Source organism: Onychostruthus taczanowskii, unplaced genomic scaffold (genome assembly GCF_017590055.1).
Source record: "Onychostruthus taczanowskii isolate IOZ18803 unplaced genomic scaffold, ASM1759005v1 scaffold41, whole genome shotgun sequence".
Classification (NCBI taxonomy): Eukaryota; Metazoa; Chordata; class Aves; order Passeriformes; family Passeridae; genus Onychostruthus; species Onychostruthus taczanowskii.
The window spans coordinates 2,752,591-2,765,500 of NW_024501571.1; the positions used below are offsets into that span (position 1 = coordinate 2,752,591).

The 12,910-nt window shown below is 46.5% G+C and overlaps 1 protein-coding gene across 4 annotated transcripts in view; it reads left to right on the plus strand.

Moving 5' to 3' along the window:
* The window catches only part of FRMD4A (FERM domain containing 4A), a 209,551-nt gene that overhangs the window by 175,334 nt on the left and 21,307 nt on the right, over positions 1–12,910 (plus strand). For all 4 annotated transcript variants that reach the window (XM_041413402.1, XM_041413400.1, XM_041413401.1 and 1 more), the window contains exons 14-15: positions 4,920–5,061; positions 12,464–12,597. In XM_041413402.1, coding sequence (XP_041269336.1) covers positions 4,920–5,061; positions 12,464–12,597 — 276 coding nt within the window. The remainder of the gene's footprint in view (positions 1–4,919; positions 5,062–12,463; positions 12,598–12,910) is intronic.

A 12,910-nucleotide genomic window follows, 5' to 3' on the forward strand; every position in this document is an offset into this window, starting at 1 on the left:
AGGTAATGATCCTCCAAATGCCTGAAACAATCTTAACATCTTGTTTGTTGAAAGCACTGTGTGTGTTTTCAGGCTGGGGGTGCATCATTCCTTGCTCAGGCCCTGGCCCTATCAGACCCCTTCACGAGCCAGTTCAGCCCACTAAACTGGCAGAAAAATAATTATTTTTCCTGCTTTTCTTCAGTGCATTATTTTTTCTGCCGGTTAAATGAATTGAGTTGGCTTTCTGGAATTATGTGGAAGGCCACGAATGTGCTGGTAGTCCCAGTCGTTCTAAGCCCTTCTGACATTGCTTTCCCCATCATAAGCTCTGTGCCTTTATTTTAGAGGAGGTAGGGCTTTTGGATGCCTTGGGTGTGGTTGGAGTCACTTTGGCCATGTTTCATCTAATGCAAAAATCTGGGTTTCACCATAGTTGTAAGCTGTATTGAATTTAGGGATGTAGCCCTGCCTACGTGCCAGCTGTAATATGGACAAAATTGCTTACTCACTGATACCAAGGGAAACTTTCCTGTCCCCCTTCACTGCTCAGGACCATCAGGGCAGTGCATAGTCCTCTCTGTCAACTCAGGGATAAATTTAAAGCAAAGAGAAGTTTATTTTTTTTTACTTTTAGCAAGATGGATTTGCTGATCTAGCTGCAAGGTATTTAGGTCACAAGCAACCAACAAACAAAAGGAGATTCCCTCCTCCTCCCATTTCTTTGGTAAGAAACTGGGTCTCTGAAACACCCAGGACTTCCCTTCAGTGACTCCTTTTGTTGTTGGCAGATTGTGTTTCAGTTTTATCTCCCCTCTCTCACACTCCTACAGGCAGCACCACCCACCAGCCCTCATTTGTCAACCTGTCACGTCTGTGACCATGTCAGCATGCTTTGTCACAATAATCCCAGTGGTCATGCTGAGGCTTTGAAGTTGAGGCATACAAATATTTTTGTCCCTTTCTCTTAAGGGAACCGATATTTTCATCTGTTGTCCTCATCTTTGACGTGACACTGTCAATATTGATAGATCCATCAATTTTAATTGATCAGTTCATCCTGCTGGTCACTTCAAGGACACAGTGCTCATATGAGCTTCACTTTGGGAAACTAGAAAATCATACCCCAGAGTGGGGTGATGTGAAATGTCTTTGGTTCAGCTCTCAGGGGCCTAGACAAACATTTATTGATTTCAGGTCGCATGGGTTTGCAGCCCCTTAAATCTCAGGCCCCACTTCAATTGAATCCTCAACTTCAAAGCAAAACTTAGATATTCCTTCCTTTCATGTCCAAACTTGGCATTTCATATCATTTTGACAAAAGAAAGAAAAATAAAAACAAACTTAGAGGAAAAGGCCTGCTGGAGCTCACTGTACAGCTGAGCCTTTGCTCCAGTGATGTAGATTAGAGGGTGGGAGATGTGACATAGTGATAAAGAAAGCTTGAACTCTGCTCCTCACATAACTGGGCACCAGTTGGATCTGGACCAACAGCTCCACTGGAAATAAAACCCTTCACTTGATTTTAAAAAGAAATAAAATCAGCTTTGCCTGGATTCTGACCCTTTTGCAAGTGAGGTCCCAGCCTCGCTCCATGCTGAACTCCTGCCAGCTCGCCGGCTTCCCAGCGTCTCGCTCCCTGCTGATCTGTCTCTCTCTCCCTGCAATCGAAGCGTAACGTGGAGACTGAAAAGATCCCAGCTTCCCAAGTGAGCTTGTCAGCATGCAGAACTCCTGTCAGCTTCCCTTTTTTTCGGGAGACAGATGCAGCAGGACTTGAAGGCATGTCTTTGCTCTGTTGACTGCACTGAGTCAATCAAACGCTTGGCCTAGAAACCTTGAGAAGTCCCATTTTGTGGGAATTTTCAACACCACATTCCTCCAAGTGCAAGGCTTTTTTGGCTGAATGAACTGGTAGAAATAGACCAATGGTTTCAAAAAATCACCTCCAGCAAAGCCCCATCACTACAGCAAGAGGGATCGATTCATCCCTAGTGTCCATCTTCTTCCTCACTTCACTTATGGGTTTTTCTTCACCCTCTGACCCTGTCAGAACAGCGCTGGGGATCAGTTTAACCCCGTGCTTTGAAATGACTCATGAATGAGCCAGTCTTCCTCCATGTAAATGAGACTTGGCAGGTCTGCGCTAAGTGCTTTCACATTTGTGAGCCTGGAGGGACTGTGGGGCTTGGGGGAGCACTAATGGGGTGTAACCCAGCTTTGCAGTGCTGTGCTGCAGCACACAGCCTGCACGGGCAGAGCTGGCTGCTGCTCAGTGGCCTGTGTGAAATGAGCTGTTGCTCTGATTCCTGCTGCTGCTGAGGGCCTGTCCAATGCACCAGACCAGCTGACGCTGACTGGCATTGCTGTAGGCAGCAGAGGCAGCAGGGACTGAGCAACAAGAAAAATTAACCCACTTCCTTTCAGGAGATGTTTCATCTGCACTGTTCAGTGCAGGGCACCATTAGCACAACCGTGACTGGATCTAAAACCTTCTCCTATGGTTTCAGCAGGTTTGAAGTGTACCCTCTGCAGAGGAAGCTCACTCTGCCCTGCTAATCCTCTCTGCTGGTTTGTTTTTCCTCTCTCCTGGCTCCAGGGATGCCAGGCTTTGGTCTTATATCACTTTTTCATTTGCCCTATATAGGGTACACTTCTAGCCACTGCTGGCTTGGCCAGGACCACAGCAGCACGCAGCAGTCACATTGCCTTCACTCAGCACTTTGGTTGGTGCCCAGTCAGACAGGTAGGGCCAGAGTGTGCCCTAATTTGCATTCTGAAAATGAGTGGAAATAAACTACAGGGCTGCTTGCTGTAACTATCCAAAAAAAAACAGGAAAACCACTGCTTCATGGAGCAGGAGGGATGCATCTGTCCATGCAGACTTGGGGTGTGTGCCTTTCTGAGGCATCCACTGCCAGGACTCTGTGTGTTGGGTCAAGCAGACACTGGGTTTGATCAACGTAGCTGTTCCTGGGGTTATACAAAGTACACATAACCCTACAGATACATAGGGTTATATAGCAAATATACACACCTGCAGGGGATTTATCAGCAGGACAAACGAAGTTGGAAAGCTTGTTACCTCCAAAGGTCTGACATTGCAGCAAGCCAGCAGTTCATGCTTAGGCTTCTAATCAAGGCTTCAGTAGAAGGAAATCTCATTACATAAAAGCAGTGATTTTCCTCTTCACCTGGAGCTAACCTTCCAGAACTATTTGAAGAAGATGTTTCACAGGCCTTGTTTCTGACCAGAAACATCTCATCCAAGAAGCTAAAGAGTGCTGTCCCTCTCCTGGGGCTGATTTTAGGGAGGAACTGCCGGAAATGAGAAGTGTCTAACTGGTTACAGCATTAGTTGAAGAGGGCTGGTACTGGTTGACTGATCTGCTCTGATATCTTGTCAGGTAGTTCAGCCACTGCACTCAAGGACTGTACTGTGCACTCTTGCAGACAAGTGAGAACACATGTCCTGTTATTGGGGTTGTTGTGAGGCATTTGGGTACCTCGGAATAGCAATGATGGAGCCTATAAACACCCAAGAATATTAAATTACGATAATACTTCTGAGAGTGTTTTCAGTGTAAGGCTTTCCCAGTGCTGTCTTCATCTTCAGTCTTAAATTAATCTTAAAAATACAATGTGCCAGAGGGACACATTTTCCTTCCCGTATTATTTCACTGATATGCAAACAGAGGTGGGGATCACTAAGAAATTAACCTTAAGTGTCTTACCCAAAGCCCCACAGTACATCAGTAACAGAACTAAGAAGCTCAGTGGTGAACACTCAGCCATCAATTCAGGCTTATTTCTTGTTGGAATGGTTTCTTCTTCCTGATGATGTGTAGTAACACTGAAGATCCCATCATGACAAGCATTCCTTGTTGTCCTGTTTCATGTTACTTCCAGTGGGAACAGATCACACCCTGCTATGTGGACATCAATCAGCTTTGATTTGTTAGCACAGTAATGATGTGCCCATCTCCTGAGCTGAGTCTCTTCTGGCCTTGAGAAGGTGCAGGGGTGAATGCTCAAGTGATCTTGAGCTGGGGCTTCATCCCCTTTTGGATAAAACTCTTCTTGCAGTTGGAGGGTCTTGGCAAAATGTGCCAACAGCTTTCTGTCTTCTAGGAAATTAAAATTGCAGGTCAGTGGCCCTTCAAGGACAGATTAATTGAAGCTCAGAAGCACAGGGATTGTAAGATTTGAGCAATGGGCTGAGATGACTGTTGGAGGTCCATTTCAACTGAAGTGTTCTATTCTATTCTATTGGTTTACATACTGTGCATTATTTACTGTCTTGTAATTACAGTTTGCAACAGTCTTGTTGACATTTGGTGGAGAACAATAGTTGTGCCCTAATGTGGCCAGTTACTGAGCTGGGCTGGCTGTTGTTTCCTCTAGAGTAATGTTAATGCTTTGCAGAGGTCCCTCACAGTAGGGGCTTTGCATGCAGTTTGTTAGTCTGGACAATAACCTGAATATGTTTTCCTGTCAGTATTTTCTTCCAGCTTCTCATGACAGCCCATTTAAGGCATGTCCTCACTGTGTCTTGTTCCAAAGCTTGATGATTTCTGGCTTCCTTTAGATGCTAGAGATGGTCTTTAGACTTTGAGCTTTTCAGCAGGTTATTATGATGGTATTTCTGAAGGTTTCTTATTGTATGTGGTAAAACAGTGCCTCCATACATCCTTTGTTTAAGAGAGAAAAATGTGCATGGCAAAGCAGAGAAAAACCCAAACAGGAAGCAATGCCAGAATTGTACCCACTTAAGAATGTAAAAAGTCCAGCAGTGAATACTGTGCCAGATTGCTTCTATTCTTGTAAAATAATCCAAGTTTGCTGTGGAGGCCTGTTTCCTGCCACAGCAAAAGGTCTTTTTCTTTCTGTGAGCTTTCAAAAGGCGTTAAATGATTACTAACTCCTGTGTCCACCTCCAGTCCAAGATTCATGCTGCAAGAAGCCTGAGTGAGATTGCAATTGACCTGACTGAAACTGGAACCCTCAAGACCTCAAAGCTGGCCAACATGGGGAGTAAAGGCAAAATTATCAGTGGAAGCAGCGGGAGTCTTCTATCATCAGGTAGGTCCTTTGTCCTATAACTGGAGGTCGTGTGGTGGGAAGGGCCATGGCCATGGTATAATGGGGAGCAGCCAGAAGCTGCAGTGCAGAAATGAAAGCCACTTCCCTTTAGCCTTTCTGTCTGTCCAGGTGGCAGTCTATCTCTCAGCACATTGCTTCACAAACAGCACAGGCAGCAGCCTCCCCCTCACTCTTCACCACCACTCGTTTCCTCCTCGACTCCAGGATGTCATCTCCAACCTCTCAATTTCCAGCTGAAACCTGGTCTCCACAATTTCTGCCCTAACCATCCCTTGATATCCAGCTTATCCTGAGGCAAATGGGATTGTGAAGGAGTGCCCAGCCAGCAGTGGGGAAGCAGTGCAGCTCACAAGGGAAACTGAGGCTGGGAACTGGTGATGTTCCCCAGCATTGTTGAAACAGGGTGTCTTCTTCACTGAGTGCACATCTGCTTTGCCTCTCTGTTGCTGGGATTTGGCTGCTGTCCCAGATCCAACAGAACTGTTCCCTGGCACTCTACCAAACTAGTGCCAGGGTCCTGAAGGTTTCTTCTTGTGGTTTGGAGCACTTCTCTATGTGAGGAAGATGTGAGAGAAACCCAAGGGAAGGTGATGCAGAGGAAAACTAGAGCAGGAGGAGAGAAGGACTGGAGAAGGCAGGTCAGGAGGTTGTGACTCTTTGATACTGTTCTGTCAGTCTGAACCAGGCAAGCTGTATGTAAAACAGTGAGAAATGTCACTGCAGGCTTAAAGATGCAGGTGATACTTAGCAAAAAGCCTGAAGCTGCTTATGTGAGCTTTCCAGGAGGGCAAGGTTTCTGGTATTACCATAATTAACAGTTTCAGACAATTAAATACCTTCTGTTAAGCATCTCAAACATTTATCAAAACCAAATGTGTTGAGAGGTGTAACAGCAGAGAATAACCTTCTCAGGCTTGGACAAAAGAAGAACCTATCTAACAATGCAAATGCTTTAAAACTGAACCCACACTGATGTAGTGGATTAGCTCTGCATCACTGTATCCCTCACGTCTCTTAAAACCCTGCTTGGAAAATGTTTAGCAAAGGGTTAAAATGTGCAGTGCTTCCAGAGCTGCTTGCTGTGCAATTCCTTGCCTTGCCTGCAAACAGAGTTGCCTTTCTGCTCCTGAGCTCTTCCTGACAAAGTATACAATTCACTGTCTGTGCCTCCCATCGCTTGGGGAGTTGCAGTAGCTCAGCAGCTCCCAGATTGGTGTCGGGTTGTTGGAAGTCTTTGTTTGTTTGGCATTTTTTCCAGCACTCCTGCTGGAAAGTAAATAACGTTAAGTACCCCAAGAAAGCTCTTAAGGTCTTTCCAAGATCTCAGCCTCCTGGGCACCATTCTTAAGTTTGTGAGAGCTACTTGGTAGTAATCCTGTTTCCATGTTAATACATGGACTTTTGTGTTCCTGGGGAAAAAAAAAAAAAAAACCACTGGGATCTGCTTCTGCTCCTACACCTGGAGAGAGCAGTAGCCATGTGAAAGTCAGCAAAAAATCAGGCCCAGAAAAGCCAGTGTAGGCCCAGCATCTATCAGGATTAAGTGTATGGAAATTCCAAACTGGGAGCTGCCCATGCTTTTATTTCTGAACTTTTGTGCTCCCTGCACCTTTCTGGCTGAGCACAGGATCTGTAGACTCATCAGAATTGCACTAGTGACTAGACCCAGCCAGAGTTCATTGACCAGGTGAGTCATTTCTTCAGTCCTGGGGAGGTGGATCTGCCTACCTGGGTGCCTTCCTAGGACGGTGTGAACCTCTGTTTCTGTCAGAGTGCTGCTGGTGGGCCAGGCAAGCACAGCTGCCTCTGTGTTCCTTTCTTCAGAGCTGCCTGTTACATCCTGCCAGCTCTGAGGACAGGGCTCTCCCCAAAATGTTGAGGAGAGCTGCAGAGTTTGCTGCGGCTGTGTGCCTTCCAGCAGCTACAAGAAAGTGTTGAGAGAAGATGTCTGGCAGAGGTCAGGTACCAGGGAACTGGAAACACTGGATTGCTTCCACACTCAGACCCCTCTGCTCCAAGATCCCCCTCCCTCAAGCTTGGCTGATGGAGGTGGCCCATCCCTGTCCCACTGGATGGGAGGGGGCATTCAATGTCTGTCCCACTGGGCACAGTCACTGGCTCTGTCCCAGGCTTTGTGTTTCCTCCCATTGTGCCAAAGATTATCGGCACACAACCACAACAATGATGGGTTATCGCAGTACAGCCTGCACACTGGAGAGAATAAGTGCAAATGATTAAGTGGCCACAGTAGACTTCCAGGCTATAAATACCTCAAGTGACTCGAAATCACAAGGTCAGGACTGAATCTCTGTTTGTCCCCACTTCCCTACTATTCTCAGTCATTTTTTTCCTGAAAATTATTGTAGTCATTTCCTCCCTCCATCTCACTTCTCCTCACTGAGGGGGCTGTCAGAGCCATGAGGAGCATGCCAAAACTGGCATGTCTCCCCTGGGCTTGCAACAAGTCTGCAAGGAAAAGTTTGTTGTTGCTTCCAGCTGTCACACTGTCTGGAGAAGATCCTGCTGTGCAATACAAGGCAGTCGCTGCCTCACATCACTTACAGTCTCAAGAGACAGCAGAGGGAAGATGGAGTCTTACACAGGGAAGTGGCTTCCTCACGATCACAGCAATTCAAGACCAAAGCCTCAGCTCCTCCATTTTTCCCACGCTCTTGATCTCAGGCTGTCCAGTGCAGATTTGTAATTTAGATGACCAAGTCCATTTCTGACAAGCTGATTCTAACTTTTGTCCTCATTTTGGATCTGAAGTGGCCTCCCTAGGACAGTGGGCTGCTGTGATTTAGCTCAGGGATCTTCTGCTCAGGATCTGTGGGCCATCCCTGGACATGTGGGGAGAGATTTGACTGTGAGTGAAATCTCTGCTTTCACACAGGCAGGAACCAAATCAAAGCCAGCAGACCAAAACCAGGTTAGTTCTAAGGTGGATTTTTCCTTTGGAGTCTGTGCCATAAGAGCTCTGCAGGTCTCCAGGCTAGTGAGGACCCCTGTATTCTCTGGGTTATGGTTGGGCTGAACCCCAGAGTACCTTCTTCATGTCTGTGGGCAGAGGAGACACCCCAGAGGAGCATCTCTGCTTTAGCTCCACAGGCACATTCAAGGAGCCTCCAGCCTGAGCCCCATTCCTTCTGCAGCAGTGGAGGTTTCCTTTGCAGGGCCCTGTTTATGTTTGCAAACACCGCAGCAGAGTCCAGCCAGGCAGTTCCCAGCCCTGCTGCTGCATCCAGCGGGGCTGTGTCCCAGCTGGGCTGCCCTGGCGGCTGCTGGAGCGGATAAGCAGCACCCGCGTGGCCCACGAGCGAGCGAGTGCGGGGCCGGTGAGGACGAGCGCCCACAGGATATCGGAGCACATCCTGTGTGGAGCAGCTCCAGCTGAGCTCCCTCGCCGCGGAGGAAATCCATGTGTTGGGCAGAGACCAGAGATAGGGGCTGTCTGGGGCTGGTGCTTGTTGTGTGCTGACATCCTGGTGCAGTGAGTCAGCCCGGGTTCTGGCGCGGAGCGAGTGTGGGGGAAACTTCCCTCCCTGCTCAGGGGACCTGCCACAGGGACCTCAGCCAAATCCCAGCGAGCTGGAGCCAACAGCCGGATGTAGTGTGAAGGGTTTGCCTTATTTAGATGTGTTTTTCCTGGAGCGGGAGACTTGGAGAATGAGAAAGAGAAGAGATGCCTGGGTGTTTTTGCCTTGCTGCTGCTGCTCAGCCACCTTGTGGCATCTCCTCTCCTCTCCCGTCACAGTTGTCACCAAGACTTGGCTCTCTCTGCTCTTCAGTATCCCCTCTGTCCTCCCTGCTTTCTCATTCATCCCTTTTCCAAGCTGACTCCACTCTGCTACAATAGATGGAGGAAACAGGGACAACCAATGAGTCACAGGTAGGACTCTTCTCTCCAAAGTGGTGTCTGCTCTCACCCCTTTGGCAGGCTTTAAAGCAAAGCTTGTCTTGGACCCCAGCAGACCTGTACCTGCATAACACTTGACCAGATCCTTCAGGGGTGTGACCCATGTGCTGTGTGTCCCCTTCAACATCACCAAGACTGCCCTGACCTCACCAGTATGGAAGTGAGTAGAACCCAGTCTGCTAGCATTGGTGAAGTTCAGCCATGAATTCTGCTGGAGAAGGAGTTGGACAGGGAGGACCATGTTCCCCCTGCATTTCTCACTTCATGGTCTCCTGAATGTCAGTGGATGAAGAAATCACCCAGAGAGGCCATGTGGTTATCAGAAGATGAGTGCTGCTTCTGCAAATTAGTAGGGCATTACGTGGACATTTAGGTCACCAAGGCCTGTGTCCCATCCTGTATGCTGAGAAAGAAAGAGCACATAAAACAAACCCCAAGTTCGGCAGGTTCCTGGTGCCCACCAGAGAGAAGGCCCCGGTGCCTGCTACCTGGTGTATTTTCACAACCCTTTTTGGTTTAGGGACATCAAATGGTTCTGCAGAAGCGTGTGTTAAAATGCAGAGTTTGGTAAATCCTTGCACTGCAAATGGGAAGGAGGGTGAAAAATAATTTTCACAAAAAGGTTCAAATGCCTTATAGGAAAATTATATATTTCAGCAACATTTCTCCCATTTACTGCATTAAGAATTAACCCTAATTGTGGGAGACAAAACACCTGAGAAAGCCTCCCAGTCAACCATTTCTGTTGCAGCAGGAGCCTCTTGTGTTAGGACTGATCTCTCAGGACTCATTTTTTCTCTTTTGGTGATCCCCTTTGGAAGGCACTGGGTAGCCATGACTCAGTGACCATATCTAATAAGGCTGATTTAAGGTAGTAGCTGCTTGATTGGTTTGATTTGTGCTGGTCTTTGTTTATTTCTTGGTTGTTTTTACGGTATTTTGATTTGTCATGACATTTTTGGGTCAGTTGCCATTGGGTTTAGAAGTGGATCTGTGATCACAGCCTTATTCAAGATAGGATTGATACATATTTACAAATAAAATGGATTGATACATATTTATAAATAAAATGCCTCTAATGGAAGCCATAGGCACCCAGCAATACAAAGCTTTGTTCTCTGCTCATTTACAGTCATCTCATACAGTGGTGGTTCTCTTGACTGATCAAGTTTCCAGTTCTTTTCACCCATGAGAACAAGCCAATAAAAATCTAATAATACACTGCAAAATAATTCAGCTTTTAAATAAAAATTCAAAACCAAACATTAGTGCCAGTGAAGGAATGGCTTTGGTTTCAGCAGTAATCCCATTGCTTCACTCAGAATGTGACAGTGTGCTTCCAGGTCCCCTCCAGTTCCTTTGTTTTGTGGGAGCAGTGAAAAAGATGGCAAAATGGGCACTCAGTGGACAAAACGTGCACCAGTTGTGTCAGGGTTGAGACCAGCATGGTTCTCACACAGGGAAAGCACAGCTGGAGCAGATGCTGTGAAGTGTCTGGGCTTGATTCAGGTCCCTACCAGCTCAGCCAGAAGCCTTTGGTTTCCTTCTTGTGGGCGTACCCCAGATCAGCACAGGGGTCTGGCCAGGCTGTTCGTATGCTTGTAAATATTTCTGTGCAGCTGTTGTGGCAACCCACACAGCAAAAAGGAATAGCTTTTAAAAATAAATCTGAGGCTGCAGTGGAGGTATGGAGCAGACAGAGGAAGGAAAGGGGAAGAGCAGTTGAAAGGAAAACGTAGGTCATTAAAGTTGTCATAAAAGAAAAAAAGAAAAAGGTTCAAAACATCTGCTGGAATCATGAGCAGCTTTTTACCGGGACTCGGCAGTTTGTTGACAAGTCCATGAAGAAATTCAGCAGTTCATTTTTGCTAGTAACTGCTCACCAGGGTTACTATTAAGAATTACTAAGTGCTGGAGAGGAGTTTCCCTGCCAGTGCAAATACAGGGCTCCTCTAGAAGGTCCAATCAAGTTGTTCCAGCACAGACGTGTCTGCAGAGTTGAGTTTTGTTGCTTTATGAGGGCAAACACAAATAAAACAAGGATGAGTACAGCAATTACACAAATGTGTTATTGTGAGGTTCTCCTCCTCTGTCTGATAATGCTGAGTCTGGCTGACCTTTAGGGAGATCTCTTCCACCACCCCCACTTCAGGACAGCCCAGTGAAAGGTGTAAGGAAGCAGAGTGGTGTTTCATTGAATAAATGCCAGCTATCTTCCTTCATGAAAACTGCAGGAAAATACTGGTGGAAAAGATCTGTGAGATTCTCTGCTCCCCCTGAGCCAATGCAGAACTGTTTTGTGGCAATTTTTGCCTCAATCCCCTTTCAGTTTAGCTTTAATGGTCTGCTGGAATAGTAGCAATGAAAGATGAAGCTGAAAGCACAAATTTCACTGTTTTGCTGCCAAAATAAAGAATTGTTCCCAGATTCCTTCCAAAGCTCTGTGAAATAACAGCTTTTTCAACCTCCTTGGGCTGAGTGTTTTCACTGAATGCTTGGAGGCCCCTCTAACCCCCATCTGATGACAGGTGCACAGAAAATTCCATGTAGCATCCTGTTGTATGTGACTCCTGCAGATAATAAAGGTCTGCTTGCTCTGTGCCATTGCTCACGAGGGGCAGGGAGCAGGTCACTGCTGAAAAAAAATGTTTCTATTGATACACCAGCAGCAAAAGGAGGGATAAGGAGAATATCCATCCTTTATTGTGGGGGGGGGGGAAACATAGTGACAAAGGATGATGTTACTTCATCAAGAAGTTCCCCTGAAGAGCTGAAATTACAAATGTTGTCATGACATCTGAGCAACAGAGTCTGACTTAATGCACAGACCTACTTGAGTGGGAGTTGCTGGTAATTGCCACTTGAAAAGCCAAGTCATTTGGACATGCAGTTAAATATCTCGACCTACATCTTCACAAGAAACAGCTACTACTCCAGAAGGAGCTATGGTTGGGGTTTTTGGTGTGTTTTACGGGAATCTTGCTAGGTAATTTTGTTCCATTATAGTTTTTCATAGAACAGGCCCTGTAAGTGGATTGAATTACATGTTTGCTACAAGGGTAATTGCAGTTCTTAAGAAGTAGGCTGTATTGTCAAATGGTTTCTCCTAGACTTAATTTCCGAAAAATGCATCTCCAGGGTTTTGTAAACTGTATTTTGCCATTGGGAGCTTTCATGGGAATTGTATGTGGGTTTCCTCTAAGATCTTTAGATGAATAATTTTACTGCTTTTATTTTTCCAGATAATGGTTACAAATGTCTTTATGTGCTCCACTGTTGAATCTCTGACTGTTAGCTTAAACATTAAGGATTTGCTGTAAACAAACGTGCCTGGGTAACACCTGCTTCATGTCACAGTCCAATTTCTTTTTGGAAGGGCTGCGTCCAGGCTGTGGTAGAATTACAGGCACTCCAGATGTGTGTTCTGCTGTCAGCTGGCCTAGTGAAATCATTGTTTATTGACAGGTTCCCAAGAGTCAGACAGTTCTCAGTCTGCCAAGAAAGACATGCTGGCTGCACTGAAGTCCAGGCAAGAAGCTTTGGAAGAGACGCTGCGCCAGCGCTTGGAGGAGCTAAAGAAGCTGTGCCTGCGGGAAGCGGTAGGCACTGGATGCTTTATAACCTGGAACACTTCATGTCTGATTTGTTACAGCTCCTTGTTTAGAGCTGGGGTGGAGCCAGGAGATGAGATTCCTTCCACAGTCGCCTCTTACAAAACCCACTGTACAATGGCCTCAGGAAGATCCAGCTGTTTCAACCCCAGATTGCAAAGTCCAGGGCTTTTTTCTCCCAGGGAAGGGGACCCCACATCAGCTGGGTACCCTGTTGGCTGGGGGCAAGGAGGGTGCTCAGCATCCATGTTTGCTCTTTGAAATTGTGAATAAATTGCATTCAGCCAGGCTTCTTATTAAC